A 19,667-nucleotide genomic window follows, 5' to 3' on the forward strand; every position below is an offset into this window, starting at 1 on the left:
TGTCCTCGGTGCAGATAAAAATTGCTTGTCTGGTGAGTGGCAGATTAGCACAGGATGACTGCAACTTAACATAGAACTGTCAGCCCTCTGTTTTTGCTGTCCTCGGTGCAGATAAAAATTGCTTGTCTGGTGAGTGGCAGATTAGCACAGGATAACTGCAACTTAACATAGAACTGTCAGCCCTCTGTTTTTGCTGTCCTCTGTGCAGATAAAAATTGCTTGTCTGGTGAGTGGCAGATTAGCACAGGATGACTGCAACTTAACATAGAACTGTCAGCCCTCTGTTTTTGCTGTCCTCTGTGCAGATAAAAATTGCTTGTCTGGTGAGTGGCAGATTAGCACAGGATGACTGGAACTTAACATAGAACTGTCAGCCCTCTGTTTTTGCTGTCCTCTGTGCAGATAAAAATTGCTTGTCTGGTGAGTGGCAGATTAGCACAGGATGACTGCAACTTAACATAGAACTGTCAGCCCTCTGTTTTTGCTGTCCTCTGTGCAGATAAAAATTGCTTGTCTGGTGAGTGGCAGATTAGCACAGGATGACTGGAACTTAGGCAACTCTATTTACATACTCTCATGATGTTTTATTTTATTGAAAAAACACCCAAAAATGAACAAGTCATTGTCAATGACACGTCCCGTTCCGTTCATATTTGAGTGACATGTACATTCAAAGCAGATCATGACCAAAATGCACCTGCATATGTACAACACATTGTACTAAATCTGAACAAAATCTATCCATGCATGACTGAGATCCGGTTCCGGAATTGTGAAAATACATGATTTTGATGCATTTTCGACCTTAAAATTGCCATCATTCAGCTATTGTTAAGCAGATCATGAAACAAATGCACATACATATTTGTGACATGATGTACCATGTGTGTGTGAAGTTTGAACTTGATCAATCCAGACATGTCTTGGATACGGATCCAGAACTGATTTCTTTAAAACGAAATGGCCGACTTTGCTTCACGGAATACCAGATATTACATACCAAGGAGCATACTAAAAAGTCTGCATATTTAATAATAACTTTATTCTTCAACGATACCATGATATCACACAAACAAATACATTACAAACTACATGGCATCATTTGCATTTCACTCAAATTCAAACAAGAAGCTACATAAAAGTTTGAATAAGCCTGTTCTATGGACATGTGTCGACTGACTCGCACTGCACTGAAAACTAATTAAAAATAAAACACGGCTTATCAAATATTCATTCACACAAAAATAGAAATGACTGTTCTTGGTTATTTTAAATATTATAAAATATGACATGATTTTCAATTTAATGCTCTAAAATACAAGAAATGTACAAGATATAAATATACTTTGAAATTTGTTTGAGTTATAGCACCATCCATCAGTTTTTGTGCATGAATGGGGGGTTTATTTACTGGGTTCCTGGATTTCAGATGAGCTATCGTACACAGCGAAATCAACCCCCATACGCAGACAAAATTGGAAAGTTTTTACACCACTGTGCTCAAGTTTCTAAGGTAACAAAAGAACTTGTCTATTGGACCTATAATGGAACTATATATATGATCATATTTTCAAAAGTATAACCTGCAAACTTTTCAAAACTGAGGTATTGTGTAAAGAGAGCCTGTACTGGCTCAATTGAAGAATAGAAATTGTATATACATTTATCATTATATAAAACGATCCTCATAAAATGTACAATTATTAATTGATAACAAGTTTAGAATTAATGTTTTGCTTTATTATTATATATTATTAAGTATATTTTATATATTAAGTATCGGTATTTATTCACTCTATTGCACCATTGACTTTCTTTCAAGCGCCAACCAACAAAATAGAACGCACTGATTTAGCGGCACCTCTGTTTATGACAATTGACTTTGATCAAGTGTTGAACTGACCGGAGTGATACGCACCAGTCAGCTGCATTATCCGCACGGAGAGACCTGTGAATATAGCTACACTCAATACAAACATAAAATTCCCAACCAAATGTTATATTGAATTTGAATATCAATACTGAGTATAGACAAGAATTTATTAAATTCTTGATACAGTGTACTGGTATATCTGAACATGGTATGGGTAAAACTAGACATGAAACGAAGTATTTGAAGTTGATCTGTTGATGCAGTGGTACCAATCAACTGTGTTGTGGAGAGAACTGTTATATCTGCTCAATGAGTATCTGATGTGAAATGGCATTCACTATGTCTTGACCATCCCATACCTTAAGTTGTTTTCTGCGTAAAGAAATATTTTCGACATTAAGTGAGCGAAGATCACCAAGTGGCTGTTCACATTGGTATTCGCGTCTTGTTAGTCTGCATAATTTAATTACTAATTGAAGTTTGGATCCTCAATAGTGGTATACAAGTAACTACAATGTAACAAGTGAACCAACTTTGCAATGTCTTCTGTATTTCATCTTTTTTTCACCTATTTAATCATAGCTTACAACCATATTTTGATTAAAATTGAAATCAAACATTATTTTACATAATGTGTTTTTTTTCAGAGTAGCCGCCTTGAATTTATAGTTTAGCGAGTTGTATTTTTTGTGTGTAACACTACAAAGGAAAGTCAATGGCTAGCTTTCATCAGTGGTAAGTTTGCTGCACACGCTTGACAGACAGTTTACTACATTAAAACATGTATATCTGTAATTTAATTGTTCTATGCCTAATAAATTTGTTTTTTTTAAAACAAAGATGAATTTCCAGTCTGAGTCAACTTCTGGTCCAATTGTATGAAAGTTTACTATTGGTACGGAAGAGGAGATCACTGCATTGAAACAAAAAACACACAAATGTTTAAGTTATGTGATCTGAATGAAAAAATCGCCACATTGTTATTTTCATCTGACAGTAGCAGTAATAACGATTACTACCTTAACACTTGATTACTTGACATACCGGTAGTTATCAATGATGATTACAGTAAATGTGATAATAATATACATTATGATTATTTCCCAGATACAATGTAAGACTGTGTGATGTTTACAAAAGTACAAATGTTTTTGCATTTTCACTTTAAAACTATCACCATATATTAGGCACAAGTCAGGGCATGTTTGGTCTAAGGTTCAGTATACATATGCATTTTTGGTTCAAAACAGTATATGCCCCTCAACGGATCTGCGAGACACCAATGGGTCTATGAGTTGCTTCATAATGGGTGTGAATAATAAAGGGTGGTGCTTTCTTGTAAATTTATTTCATGGTTGGATTCTTTCCAATCTGATTCACCTGCATTTCTATGATTCGGTTTTAGTTTGCACTGAATTTGCATGGAACTGCTTTTATTGTATTACAGTGAAAAAACTACAGTCGGGTGACTGGAATGGACAGAGCTGATAATGTCTCAGATTTACAGCTTGTATCTAATTGGACGGTTATTAAGTAATCCTCAATTAGACGCTTTACATCACAACGACCAATCTTATTCATAATCATTGCCAGGTTAGACAAGTCTTCACCACGTGTTTCAAATTCCAGGAGTACGTAGTATGTGGGGCTTTCCTTCCTTTCAAAGCTGTGAATGAACCTGTCAAGGCCAAGGTATGATGCTAATGCCTTCCAGTTCTTTCCCAATGGGCAATCTCCGTCTAACATAGCTTGAAGTTCAATCCGCAGCCAGTGTGGTATATGATAGCTTTCACTACGTTTGTATGATGGTTCTGTGCTGGCTCTATTGGATTCCACGACAGCTGGTTTCTCATCTTTGGCTTCTGCTACTATCTTTAGTGTAGTTTGCTCTGCTTTTTTATAACTCTGATAAGCAGCAAATGTGATATTGATTTCTTTTACTTGGTTGTTGGATGGCTTGAATACAAACTGTACATGTGGACACTCACCGTGCCAGACAGACAAGAACGGTCTAACTTCCAAGTTGTTGTCTTCATTTACCCAATCTTTACTGACTCTCATCAACTCTAAACACATAGCTCCACCGTTGCCCAAGAACAAGAATGGCTGTGCTGGTGTCAGTAAGTAAGCATCAAATTTTGTTGCCTCATTCTGTTCTGCAAACTGTAAAGCGCAAGGAGTGTTATTAAGAAAGTAAATTCGAACCTCATAATATTTCCCCACCTGAATTGGACGGGCAAATGCCGCTAACTGCAGCCACTTTTTGGCAACTGAATTTGTGTTGACTTGTTGTGTAAGGCATGTGAACAAAGTAAAGTGTGTTGTATATATCTGACATTCTTCCGACAGAAGTCTGATATTTTCACTAGAATTGTTCTGTTCATGGTGTATTTCCCAACTCTTTTCGGGGAAAAAATATGTCTGACTTGCCCAGATTGTCACCTCGCTTGTATCAGATGCACAGTGTTTGTAACACAAACGACAACGCTTGTTAAACTTTAGCCCATGTGGTCCACAGTAAACAACAGGACTAATAATGGACTGCTCAGAGCTCATTTGTGGGAAGTCTCCCAAGTCCCAGTCCAAGATTAGAAATATGGTTTCTTTGTGTCCTTCTGCAATTGCATATGGTGGGATGTATAACGATATTCCCATTTTGTCTAACACTAAACAATCACCAGTGTGGTCCACAGTGCGTGATATACACACCATTAATTTTCCGCAAATTGTATGGGTTTTGCTATGCTCCATGTGTGTTTCAAGTTCTTCTAAAAGCACTGCATCTGGTAGTGATGCCAGAGATGTAGCTGCTGATCCATTCGCTGGTGATCCAGAAGGCTGAGTCAGTGATGATTCAGGTAGCTGAGTTGTTGGTGATCCAGATGGATGAGTCGGTGATGATCCAAATGGCTGGGTTGTTGATGATCCAGATGGCCAATTCGGTGTTGATCCAGATGGCTGGGTTGGTGTTGATCCAGATGGCTGGGCCGGTGATGATTCAGATGGCTGAGCCGTAGGTGATTCAGGTGGCTTGGTCAGTGGCGATCCAAATGGCTCCTTATGTACCATCACAGTATGCGTTTCTCCCATCTGTGCATAGGATACTGGAAATCCTGTGCCATTCATCATTACAGGTACATCATTACAAGTTTGTACAGACTGACTACACACAGATGTTTCATCACACAGATCGTCTTGACTGCCATACATATATTGTATCACATCCCTCTCTTCACCATGGCAAAATTTTTTCCTACAGCAAATGTAGAGAATGATTCCAACTACCAAGACGACTGTTATGGATACAACTACAATGATCACATGATTAGGGGACGACATGGTTGGTTCATGGAAGGTGTCATTCAACTGATTCAACACATATCACTGTACGTTTCTGGGATTGTCATAATGTCCATGTTGAATTCTTGGTGTTTAGTGATGAATAAATCCTCAGCATTTCATTATTCAGTTCCCATTACATGTCAGTCTGTATGGAGGATCAAGAAGAAAATATTTTATCACTTTTCATACATATTTATTAACATTATATATTATTAAAATCTACTGTATTGTAAACATGTATCATAATTCTATTGTTATACTATATATAACTATTTTTGAACTGTTTACACCAAACATTTGTATGTTGTATTATTTCAGAAAAACTATGAACTAACAATGAATAAATAATAAATTAAAGTAAATTATTATAAATCTCACATTACCATTTCTGTGAATACTTATCTGCATTTCTTCCAAAACGTACCTGCACTCAATCAAATTTTCCCTTATTTGGGGTTTACCTACATTACTTGACATTTTCAATCAACTGATGTCACATTGAAACACTAATTGCTTTGTTCAAATTTGACACAGAACCATTATGGTAATAGAATTTTATCACTGAAGGCAACTTGCACACAGCACAAAATTATTAATTATTACTACAAGCAGAAAAAAATTAAGGTTATCCTGAGAAGACAATAAAGTACAAATCAACCTGTGCTGTGTATTGGCTGTCATCATGTTTACTTTGATAACATGATAACCACATAAAATATGTAAAAATAAATAATTAAATCAGGAATAATAAGTCTGAACTATTTATCCATCCGTTCATGCAGTATCATCTGGAACTATTTCATGGGCAACCTTTGACTAATTATGTTTAAACTTAATGCACATCCATGTATGATGACTTACATATCCTCATCAATTTTTGTTATCATTTGATCAATTATTGCCGACTGGCGGACATTTTGGTTCTAAATTTGCTAAATTCTGATGCTTAAATGTGTCCAGAACCGTTTCCTAGAGATGAACAAGGTGATATCATTCAAACGTTTTATAAGCATCATGCATATCGGGTTACAGTTGCACATATTTTTCAAGATTCAAGAAGAATGGCTGATAAGCAGCCATTTTGACTTTGTTCATTTCTATGCTGCTTCCTAACTATTATGTCACCTGATTCATTTGAAAGTTTGTACACAAGTACTCATAGGTGATATCAAACAATATGTTATTTTGTGAATTTGTCAAATTGACAAAATTTTGTCTAAAATTCTAAAATCACAGTCTGTCAACATGTCCGGAAGAGTTTCTTGAACATGAACTGGGAACTGGGTAATTTCCTTCAAACTTAAGAGCTTAAGATTCTATTGAGAGTTTTCACACAAGTAAAATAAAAAATATTGCACGTTTCTCAGAGATGAACAGGACTATTCAATTCCAACAGGTACTTTTGTATTATATTTTTTTCAAGATTCAAACAAAAATGGCCAACTGGAAGCCATTTTCTTTTCATCATGAAAGTTTGCATGTAAGTACTATACTATATATACAACCATACAAACTGTAGGTTGTGTTATTTTTTGTGACCTAATCAAATCTATTAAATTTGTCTAAAATCAGAGTTTGTAAATATGTCTGGAAATATTTCTTGCAGATAAACAGGAATTTTTATCAGGATCATACATACTGGGTTAGAGGTGCAAATCATTTTAACAACTAGTTTTCTAAGATGGCTTATATGATATTCAAATTCAGTACAATGATTCGACATTCTGGATTTTGTTTGCACATTACCAAATTTGATCTCATCACAGCGCTACACTCCCGGATTGCTGCGAGGGATGAACTTCGGCATTAAATACAGTGCATTGCCAATTCTTATTCTTCATGAAAACCACCTGATCGATCTGATATCCGATATCAAGTAGGTAGATATATATATATATCTTGTTTGTTTTTCTGGTAGAAATGCAAGACCATTTCTATAAACTACTAGACCGATTGTATTAACATTGGATGCAATATAAATGCATGTATATATCTGGTTATTAAAAGGGAGGTGTCACCACCATGCGAGTCATATAATTACATAGATTGAGAAGATATGTAGGCATGCCATAAATGTACAACCCAAGACATTGATCCAAATATTCATGAGATTAGTTAAAATTATATCACAAATTAAGATCTCTAATTATTAGAAAAAAACAAAAAACAAACAAGCATAGTGTTTGTATTTGATATTGACAAATGTTCAAGCTAGTAGAAACTTTCGCAGACTTTGAGGTAAAAAACATGAAATGCATAACAGTTACTTTCTAAATAAGTGTGCTACCATGGTGACGCATGGTATACAAAGGTCAACAAATGAAAATATGCATATCAAGGTTATAGGTGTCAAAGGCCATCTATGTAGGCCTAAAATTTAAATAACCATGTTAGCAATATGCATGTATGTAAATGTGTCAAAATGGGCCCCTCCCTGGGCAAGCGCCCACCCCCTGTTTTCACAAAAGTTACATGTTGGGGACATCCTCGGTTAAACGCCCAGGGTGATTTTTAGCCAAGAACCACAGGGAGCCCAGGAACTATAATCAACTGTAATAGGCAGTACTCTGTGAGCGGGGGCAGGGGGGGTATCGGCTGGTATCTAGTGTAAGAAATAGTCTATTTCTTACACTAGATACTAGCCGATACCCCCCCCCCCCCGCTCATAGGGAGTGCGTACAGTTGATCATAGTTCCTGGGCTCCCTGTGCAAGAACTGGGTCAACAATAAAGTTTTATTTGTCAAAAACGAACGCGTTCGATTTATTTAAATAGTGTGTTTGTTCACAGTAGTTTGTTACGGTAGTTCTCTTTTTGGAGTGTGTGGTGGCCCTGAAAAGGGCCGCTTTGTTTGTCTTTTTACGTAATAACTCATTGGAACTTAACGACTTAAGATGAACCACGCAGCATGTGGCGCACACGTTCTGCTTTCTCTTCATTCACGATGAATCCAATATTAATTGCAACGATCCATACCTTGGTGAGTGGTTTGAATCACTTAGCTTTGGTTTCAAAACGTAGCATTTCGCTGACTCTGATTCCATAACGGGAGCTAGCACTTTTGAGACATCACGTCGTAAACTTGCTACTTTCTTTCCATCCTTCATCACAGCATGTGGATTATTTTTCTGTCGTTGAAGAAAAAACATTTTGCCGACCTCAAGTCCATTACGATAACCATAATGAGGCAAGCCGACGTTGGGAACTTGTTGCATCATCGTTATTTTTGTAATTTTTGTAATTTTGTCACGTGTGTGGGTGCGTGAATAAATCATGTTAATGAGATCGACCAGAGTTTATTTTCAGTCTGTTTTTTTATGTATCGCCATTTGGATATGTTTATGTATTCACAATAGTTTGTAAACATTTCACATCAGTAATAAAAGGTTTATTTGTTTCATAGCCCTGTCTGCTATTCTTCAGTAATTACGATGCGATGTATCAATACACGCGTGAACAAAATTATGCTAATGAGGTCATCGCCATCTTGGATTACAAGCGGTAGTTTTTCCTGGCCGTTCCGACTTGCACTGGTCACGGTTACCGGTACTAAAAAAGTAACCGTGCACTGATTACAATACTTACCATACTTTGTAGCCAATTTCAGTGAGTAATACAACTTCATTCGCTGACATAAAACAAGTTTTATTCTTGAAATTCGACCCCGTGTCTTAGTGTTCCCACAGTTCTTGACCGATCGAGTGCTCACGTTTATTGAAACCTCGCACAAATCAAGAAATAAGTACTGTACAAAGTGTACGAAAGCATTCCTTTATTTGACTTTATCATACGATCACAAAAACAACTTTTTAAAATCTTTTATGGGGTGGTCCTCGGGTAAGCGCCCACCCCCAACTTTTCCCAATTTTGTATGTTCAGGCCACAGGCGCTCAGGCCCCTTGGCGTGTGCCCGGGGTAATACGGTATACAATACCGGATTCTGCCGTAAATTCGCCCATCCGAAAAATCGCCCTGGGGATTTCACGGGTGATGGGCGGTAATTTGGGGTTCAAAATTTCAAAAAATAATTATCAAATATTGGGGGGGGGTTCATTGTATCCAACTACACAGACTTTCTACGCCGTCAGTTGGGCCACCCAAGACGAAAGAAATTATTGCAGAATTAACAATAATTAATAATTCTTGCTGAATTAAAAAGTAGACCACCTGGAATGTCATTACAGTGTCGCCCAGTGTTATTTTTTAAATACATTTGTTTTTATTTTATTGGTAACAAAAGTATATTTTAAACGACGTTTCTAATAAAAACGAACACAACTGCATTGCGTAGCTGCAAGCGATCACAGATGCTCAATCCGGACATGCTACGTTTCACAAACGTTGATTATTACTCAGTAGTGATTATAATAACGCACAAAAAATAAATTCGTTGATTCAAATAAAATTCAACTTAGTTTCATCGTAAGCAAATGATTCCGATCGCATATAAACGCTCGATGCGTTAGGGTATCCGCCAAGTTTCTCTTGCTTGAGTTGAGCTAATAGGTCAAACGCTAATTAACCAATCAAAATGCTGGATGATGCCAAGGCGTTCAAATCACCATAGCTCATTTAAATATGTTAATGTTATTGAACGCAACGCGGAAGAGATTTGCCGATGTTGTAGTACGCTCTTTTGGCTTGGATTTTGATGGGAAAATGGCATGATTTTTTTTAAATAAAAAAATAGTTGTTTTCAAAGATGAACTTAGCATAAGAAGAATAATTTAACATTGTTTACAGTGATAACAGCTCTTTGTCCAAACGGAGCTTACGCTAGTCACAATAAACACGGGGTTTATAGTTCCATGCAGGGACCCAGGACTTAGAGTAGGAGTATACAATTTTTTTATTTAGTCCACATATGGCATCATAATTTCATTTTCGAAGATCTATTTTCATTAAGTGTGGCGCCGACCAGAAATAAAACGGCACATCAGCGATTTAAAAAAAATCAACGCTGAATTCCACCATTTACATAAAGTTTCCATTCGCCAAAGTTGAAAACACAAACTTCCTCACAATACCATTTCATACAGTATATCTATTCACAATTTGTAAAAATTTCGAAGTTCGACCTGCAGTTTCACCTAGTTTCCCGGCCGATTGCGTTGTTCCAAAGGTCTATTACGACAAACGTGGACAATGACATTCTCAATTTCCCCACTGTAGCACATTCCCAATGAATAAAAGATACAACAATTTTACGCAAATATTAATTTATTTTCAGAGAATTACAAGATGTCTTGACGTCGTTGACAACGCGATATCAATGCCACTCGCACTATGTACATTTTAGCACTAGATCTAGTAGTTTTTCGGATTAGTGCTACTAGCACTAACCACTCGCACTATGTCCATTTCGACACATTTACATACCTCGTACTGGCCTGATAAATAACAGCTTGAATTCTGTTTCCACGTATTGTGGATTATTCCGTTACAAATGACGCCAGTACAAGGTACCAACATGTACAAGTGTTCAAATACATTAGTAGAGTATGCGGAAATAGAAAATATAAAAACAGTAGTTGGAGGCTACTGTATGTAAAGGGTCATCAATTTGAAATCAAGATGGGTGTTATTAAAAAACAATTTGCAAGCTAAGTGTTTCAGGGAAAACATATTGGCACATTCAATAAAAATAAAAATGTGGAGATAAGACATTGAAAAAAACTTTTCACATCTGCACATTCTTCCACCCCACCCTATGATTTCTGATGTCTGACCCACCCCACCCTATGATTTCTGATGTCTGACCCACCCCACCCTATGATTTCTGATGTCTGACCCACCCCACCCTATGATTTCTGATGTCTGACCACCCATAAGACAGTTAAGATATATGAAGTGTGTATCAGGTTAAACCATGACTAATACGGCGAGCATCATAGAAAGATAAAAATGTAGGTTGTTAAGTAAAAGATCTATCTGGAAGAAACAAAGATCATCAGCAAAGAAACTCACCTCAGTCATCAAGTTTATACCCCAACAGCTGACATATTTGTCAAACAATATTGTTGACACAGCAGCTATGCCCATACTATTCACTAATAAGTGACCAGATTATTTTGATAGCGTGGGTGGGTTGGTGGTGGTGGGGTAAAGAGATACAAATTACATCATAAAACATACTCAAAATTAAAGCAAGAAAATAAATAATCAATTTTAATATTTGACAATGCTTGTCCATATTTACCTACCCCCTGCATAACTATGGTTTGACCCTAAAGTACAAGGCAATTCAAATTTTCATTTAGTAAGATAACAGCGATGATCCAGAATTCAGTTCCAACTTACACAGTGATTCACCAGGCCATTTTTGGGTGTACAATGTACTTCGAATGGCTGGATTCCTGATAATGTATTCACAGACTGACCCAAATAAAATACATATATTGGAAATGACCAGAACATACCTAGAATTTATTTAGTAACACCAACAGCTGATGGAATTAACATTGTTACAAACACAAATGAAAAACAACAACCAAGAGAATGAAGATATCATCATGAAATGAACAAATCCAAGAGAGGTTTACCCAAGGTACATATACACCAAGTATCAAAGCATTCAGACTTGAAGATGTCAAAAAAAGTTGACACGGACAATCACTCATGAAAAGCTCAGCGAAGCAAAAAAATGATAATTGAAAGAATGTGTTAAATTTTTAATTTTTGCTGTACAATGTTCATTACAATTGTGGCTATAAAGTAATATATAGCACAAATCCTTTATGCATGAAAACAGGGTTTTAGGAGATGAAAATATATACTATTATAATAGTGCTATATTGGATATGAAAACAATCCTATGGGACACATCACAAGTCATATAGGATACAAGGATTTTTTAAAAAAAGGAACAGGGTCGCAGCTCCCTCATGCCATGGGCATGTGTCCCCCTTACCCTGGGGAGCAGATTCTCTGGCAACCATCAAATTATGATTTACCAGGGATCACATGTGGCCACAGTCTTCAACTGTGACCTATCTGATAGTAATTTTGGCAACAAGGAAGCCATAGAATGCACCATTTTAACTTAGAATTATCAAAAACTCCACACCCTGGTATCTCCCCCATTTGGTGGCGCCGCTGAATTACAGTTCTCCCTCTTGCATTTTTTTTTCTAGAAAAACCTCTGGGATATATAACCTGTTCAATAGGAGATGCGATACTATTTGTCATACATGTACTACACAAGTTATTGCAAAATATGGAAGATGTTTGATAAACATTACCTGGTATAACGCATTTTGTATGCAAAATCATAGATAGTTTGTTTCTATATCACCACCTAGCAACAGAATTCTGTTTCCATGACACAGACTAATTGCATTGTTGTACAAGTGTATTCTTGTTTACAATGCTTCTAAGTTCAGGCTCAAAATATCTTGCACAAAAACATCACAAAGATGTAATAAACCAAACTCTTTCACTTTATTCATCTTGATGTACAATTTCTATTCAAGGCTAGCTGTGTTAGTACATTTCCGAGCATGCACCATTACAACTGCATCACTTCATCCGTTTTATTTACCCAAGGCTAGCTGTGGTTATAGTACATTTCCCAGCATGCACCATTACAACTTCATCACTTCATCAGTTTTATTTACCCAAGGCTAGCTGTGTTTATAGTACATTTCCCAGCATGCACCATTACAGCTTCATCACTTCATCCGTTTTATTTACCCAAGGCTAGCTGTGTTTATAGTACATTTCCCAGCATGCACCATTACAACACATTTCTACCTGGACGCACAGTATCACAGATGGATGGTGGTCCAGGTATGAGGTGAAAAATGACATACCTATACAAGAATCATTCATTTATTTGGTTTAAAATCCAATTTTTAAATATGCCTATACTTAAGGTAGCGGGACTATTATTTGCATACTTGTTTTCATCTTCTAATTGTGACTAAATGACTACAAATAGACCCGGGAAAGTATATATTTTTAGAATCGCCAGACTTCAAGCTTTTCACAAGTGTATTTTGCATGCCCGTATCTGCAATCTACGACGCGTTACTCAATCAAAGGTGAAAAATTACTTTTTCTGTAAAAAAAATAATTACGCATTTATGCTGGCGATAAGAAGTATTTTTTTCACTTTTCCTAGTTGTTCAATAGTCTGGTAAATTGAATGTGTCTGGTTAGTTTTATTCAAGCAACGCGTTTTAAAAAATAGTGTCCTGAATTTCAATTACTGTTTTAGTTGCATTGCCTCCAACTCAAACCACAACTCGTTGGTAAATAATCGATGAAATAGTTTGTCTGGACACATTCAAGTTCCTCTCATTATCACCTTAAAGCTGTGAAAATTTGGTGTTAATCCGACGACAATAAGTATACGTTATTTTTTGTTACAGACCTTGTATTTTGAAAAACATAAACTCCTAGAAAACGTCCATAAAGTAACAGCAAAGATTTTCAAGCTTGTTTATCGGCACAATCAATTTGTTTTCCAATCAAGGTCTGTTTTACCATGTGTAGGGACATCCAAATGTGTAAGGCTATTGGAAACCAAAAAATAAAGGAATGGGATAGCTATAATTGGATAAATTTGGCATATGAAAACACCAAAATCAATGAGTTTTTTTCAGTGGCTGTGTGACCTTGTGTCTGACACATTCATATGCAAATGACTAATCTGTGAAACAAACAGGGGCGGAGACAAACCACTCAAATGTTTGGAAACACTCATTGTGTGTCAGATAGCTACTGATAACACATCCTAACATTGCTTTGTCTTGAGTTTATCTTTGAAACTTATAGGCACACAGATTAAACCTGTGTTGTTGATTTTGGAAAACACTACTGAGGCTGCCTTGCTTCCCTTCAGAAAATCTATATTTTAACCAACTTACATGACATTCTATGTTATATTGACTTTATCATATGAAAGTTTATGGTGCATTTCATCAATTAATAAATAAATGTGAAAATCGTAATTTTCAACACAAATAATAGTCTTGCTACCTTAAATGGAACAGAAAAAATAATAATAATTTTGTTGTATAATAACATACTTTAATATAACTTTTTTTATTATAAATATATGTACAATGACTTGAATCTTTTAGGATTAGGAACTCATGTGTGCTTGGAATACTAAAACAATTGATTGGCTAGTTCTAATCAGAACGTGAAACAAATTAACATGCATCAGTAACTCACCATGAGTGATGTCAATGCCAAGTTTGAATGAAATCAGCCTGAAAAATCACATGTTCAAATGTTGATTTTGGACTAAAATGCCCACCAGTCTGTCAAAGGTCAACAGAACAAAAACCTAATCGACATGCACATTCTTCCCAGGCATGTCCTAGTAATGATGTCAAACGAATGGACGGGGCAAAACCAAAAACATAAATTCTTGTTTCAGACTTGTCCAAAAGGAACAAAAAATATAGTGAAGAAAAAAAAATTTCACTACTAATTAATAATGTTTGATACAGTTACTCAAAATTCAATTAAATTTTCTTAAAAATTAAATCCATTCACATTTAACCGTTTCAACAACTTTCAACATTTTTCACAGCAAAATCTTAGTGTCTAATTGGTACGTATTACTTTTTCTGTGATTTCCCAGATTTGGCTATTTAACTTCCCATTTGGGTGAATATAAAAATAAATTAAAAGTGGACTACAGCATTCAAATTAGCAAGTTTGTGATGAAGCAGCAAACACATACAATAACATATAATGTTGCATATTGCCATAAATCAGACAGAAACTAAACAAATTAAGTGATGTGTGTGTAATAATAATTGTGTGTTGTGTTTTTACATACAAACAAAAGTTGTCATTTATTTATTATTCATGCTAAAAAAGCAACAGCATTTATAGGTAAGTTTTTAGTTTTTAATAGTTGCATAATTAAAGAAATGAGGAAGAGAATATCATAAAGAGCTTTCTATACACTTTTCAGTAGCCAGAACATTTTAGAATTACAAATGAAAGATGTATGTCTGCATATTATTTTTATTATATTTATTAAACCCCAACTACAAGTAACCTCACAAGGCCGAAATTATGTACAACAAACACAACTGTGTGTGTGGTGTTAAACAAATATTAAAGTACATTGGTAGTAAAAGAAAAAACAATTATGTATGTGAACCAATAAAACAGGTACTTGTAGTCTAGCAAATGATGAAGGAAGCTCCTACCTTACTGTAAAATGGTGAAGCGAATAGAATCCTTGAGATCAAATAGCTGTGTTGGCAGGTAGATATTTCAAAACAACGCCCACCTGTCTTTAAAGCTTATGTGCACAAAATCCATGTAACCATTAATAATATGATAATTATATGCAAGTTGAAAGGTTAGCTTCAACTTGTGTAAGGGATCACCCTACAATATGTTATGAAAGTTAGCATGGGATCTGTGTATTAACTTGATTGTCAAGGGTATCTCAATCCATAGTTCAAAATATCCAACTAACACGTAGCTTGAAAAAAAGAGCAGTTTACAGCTTAAAACCTGTCAATTTAACATGTCAATAACATTTGTTTCTGTAGCACTAGAGTTGGACAACATGTAAGAGTTTGAATTGGACAACATGTAAGAGTTGTACTTTTGTATACAAGAAGTACCGGTATCCCATATTTGGAACACTTTTGTATACAAAAATTGTATCTCAATTCGTAAAAATGGCATCAAATTAAGAAAATGAAATTTAATTTTATTTTCCCCAGTGTATGGTGATATTACACAATGGCGTGTATTTGTATTTATCTATAGATTTCAATTTATCAATTGTTTATGCTTACCTGACTGACTATGGTACATTCATTTACATCCTGTTTTGTATCTGTTTGACATATATGTCAGCCAAGGATGTACAACAAACTGATTGTGGTGAGAGTGATACTGATTTATTTCATTGTATTTTGATCAACAGAAAATGCCAAAACAAGATATATAATGGGAAAGTAAATTTTAATTTAGTTAAATTGATCAAAAAAAAGTTCATAAAAATTGGCAATAAGTCATGTTAGGATTCAAAACAGGACAATATTTGTCAAGATGCCAAGTCAATAATTTGTACAATTATTGTATACATAAACTATACTTTATTCTGACATCATTCTAACATAAATTCTTTGGTTACTTTCTGATTCTTAGTCATGATATTGTACATTTTATGTATATGTAAATTATACAATATTTAGACATTGAATCCTATAAAGTGTGTATACAAATAATATACTGCTGTTTTCTTGTATGTATGAATTTTGTATACAAATAATGTACACAATTTCATAAAAAGTATACTTTTTGTACAGAATATGTATACAATTATTATACTATTAGGGCGTACTATACTATTTGGTAAGGGCTCGCTTGTGTACTTCACACACAGGAGATAAAATTTAGCACAAAACATGTAAAGGAACAAAATAATTTGAGTACCTTGGCTACCATCTATTTATTCATTAATTCCTTTTTATCACTTTGCATTTATGACATCTCGTTAACTTACTATTCAAAGGATGGTAGTTTAAAATTTATTGATTTTTTTTTACCAATAAAGCATGCATATCAGTTTTAAGTCCAAATCACAGAAGATTTCAGTAGATAATCTCAATTCAAGTAAATGTACTATATAAATTACATAATTTGAATATAACAATAGGAGTATTGTAATAGGAGTAGGAATAGGAGTATTGACATTTCTGTCGCCCTGAAATCTTGCATGACTCAAAAAAATGAGTGTGTCATTGGTCATATTTTATTTCCTTGAGTAAATGCATATATCACATAGTGATCGTCTATTTAACATTCAAACCAAAAGTTTTAATTGACTGCAAAGTTATGCTTACAGAGGAATATTGCATGTTTCTTTTTTTTTGTTTAAGATTTTTAGGTGGATATAGTATACTAGTAATAAGCTTGTGCATAAATTTGTAAAGATTGATACACAGATGATCAAAGTTGTCATCAATATAGCATCTGCTAATTTGCATAATAATATGACATGTTAATCCCCTTAATTGATTAATTTCTACAAGTATGTTAAATTGGCTCCATCTCAAATTTGGAACCTCTACTATATAATTCCCTAAGGAGAATCCTATGCATAAATGTAACTTGTCTGGTTTAGAACTCTGGTCTGGTATAGATCAAGTGTATGCTAATTTTATAATGTGATGGTGTGAAACAAAATGTTTGCAATACCGGTAATGAATATATGTTGTTGTTTTCTTTTTCATGTTTACTTCAACTTTAAAAAGTGTTCTATAAATAACAGAAAAACCAGGCATCTGATTCAAGTGAGTGGGTGTATTACGTGACCATCAGATAAAAATGATGATTCTAATTTCTATACATCTGCCATGTGACTGACAGCATGAGTAGCCAGTAATGAGGGAAAAGCCATGGCTTACTGGCCTTAATTTTTCTGCTGTAAATTTAGAGTTTTTCAAGGCAGGCTGCTAACTGGTCAGTATCAACAGATTGGAATTAAAGAATTGTATGTTGATGGGGGAATTATGTTAATCATATGCTATTGAATCAACTAGTGTATATATAAGTAGCTAACAATACTGAAGAGCAGAGGTGAATTATGCTCTCACAAAGTCCCTCTATGGTGTTACCTGTACTACAAGTATGTTTTAGGAACTGTTGAGTCTAGGAGTTTTCATTCATAAAAACTTATGTTAATTGTTTTATTTATTATATTTTCGTCTATGACAGTGTTTGTTCATTTGTTTGTTTTTTGGGCACAAAGTTTATAATTTCTTACATTATTTCAAGACAAATAAAATATACTATGTATATACTTATACCATGGCTGTAGTGCAAATTGGCTGGAGTTTGTCCAATTTTTTAGAAAATGACTTTAAAAATGTTTTTCCCCTTTCTTGTTAAATACATATAAATGTAGTCATCAATTAGGTCATGACCTCTATACACAGCTAATACTCAATGAATTCTAGAGTGCTTATTGGCTTAAAGACAGATGCACAATATCTGCATCAAATGTTATTTTTTACGAGTGATTGTTACTGAAATTCATGGTGAACGTTTTGTGCAATTCACAGTAATTAATCACTGTTTGCATATTTGAGACCATAAGGTCCATATCCTACAATAGGTGTTGCTCCCTGAAAAACTGTAATGGCCACTTGAGATTAGAAAAAAATGTATACAGACTAGTCTAGCCCTCTAAATTTCCTTGAACGAAAAATTAGTGTCAGTTCTAAGTTCTGAGCTACTTTTCTTAATATTAATAATATAGCTTTGAAAATTAAAATAAATGAGTACAATTTTAAAATCATAAACCGTTTTATTGTGTTTCTTGTATTTTACCAAGATCCCATTTAGTGCAGATTAGGTACTAATAAAGTTTCCTAAAGAATCACAATTAAGAGAAACACTTTTATTTATTTATTTTTTGCAAGAATAAACCTTCGTACAGATATTGCATAAACCCTAGAAAATGTCTGTGGTCGGGCTTAAAATGGGAAAACAAAAGCTGGTCCTCATATTTCACACATTACTACAAAAATCCAAGGCATATATCACTTTATCCCTGACCTTACCTGTCTCTGTGATCTTTGTTTGTATGCAAGTTGAATGGAGTCACGTTTGGGGTAGAAGACTGTTGAAGAACCGTTGGACTGGACAGTGGTTTATGGTGATCAATCACACAGCGCCTCAAATCATTCAGTATTAATTCGCGTCTTTGATAAGTGCGATGTATTCGGTGCTGTCACGACCACTGTATAAGTTGTGATTTCTTCGGGACGACAGGTGATGTCACGATGGCTACAATATGGGATTAACTGTACGGAAATAAACTCGAGGCGTGTGGTAGCGCAATATTTCCGGGTGTAGTTCAGGCGACAAGCTAAGGCTATTCGAGGTCATGCACTTTTTCATGTGCGTGTAGAATAGTGGAAATTGTACATACGAAATACTTTCTTGATGAATGAACTTCACAATGACCTTTAATAATAAAAAAAAATGACACCAATATTTCCTAAACATGAAAAAAATGCCTATATTAAAGTTCATTTTGTTGCGCTTGTGTAAACAAACTATGACGTCATTGTAAGTTACTTTTTGACAACATGTCTTGTGTTTAGGGTAAAGGTGTGAAGCCTGACATGGACAAATATATGGAATAAACTGTCAACATTCAGTGTTTCATACCTTCCTCTAACCTAGGCCCAGTTTATCAATTTGTAATATGCGTCACGCATTGAACAAACAACAAAACGAAGTAATTACACAATTTTGTCGTGAGAGGACCGAACAAGTATTATTCTCGATCATTATGCGACGGACGGTATGGTAACATGAAGCCAACCGCTAACAAAATTCCACCACATTCGGGGTTTTTCCGTGGAAAAATACTGAGTACGTCAACATCTCATTGAATAGGATGCCACGTGACTTTACTGGCCAATCACCACCACGATTTCACGCTTGTTTAAACC

At 35.1% G+C, this 19,667-nt stretch overlaps 1 protein-coding gene across 1 annotated transcript; it reads right to left on the minus strand.

Annotated features, from left to right (window-relative positions):
- Window positions 1-1,021: 1,021 nt before the first annotated feature.
- On the minus strand, window positions 1,022-19,069 carry LOC100377861 (UNC5C-like protein). Its single transcript, XM_085502579.1, has 2 exons — window positions 18,768-19,069; window positions 1,022-5,360 (listed from the first exon to the last, which is right to left on the minus strand). The coding sequence occupies exon 2, from the start codon at window positions 5,210-5,212 to the stop codon at window positions 3,329-3,331; it is 1,884 nt and encodes a 627-aa protein (XP_085358705.1). The 5' UTR covers window positions 5,213-5,360; window positions 18,768-19,069; the 3' UTR covers window positions 1,022-3,328.
- Window positions 19,070-19,667: the final 598 nt, after the last annotated feature.

This window comes from Saccoglossus kowalevskii, chromosome 8 (assembly GCF_978046115.1).
Source record: "Saccoglossus kowalevskii chromosome 8, keSacKowa6.1, whole genome shotgun sequence".
Taxonomy (NCBI): domain Eukaryota; kingdom Metazoa; phylum Hemichordata; class Enteropneusta; family Harrimaniidae; genus Saccoglossus; species Saccoglossus kowalevskii.

Coding starts and splice junctions, on each gene's coding strand:
- LOC100377861 (XM_085502579.1), bottom strand. CDS start 5,212: ATGTCGTCCCCTAATCATGTGATCATTGTAGTTGTATCCATAACAGTC.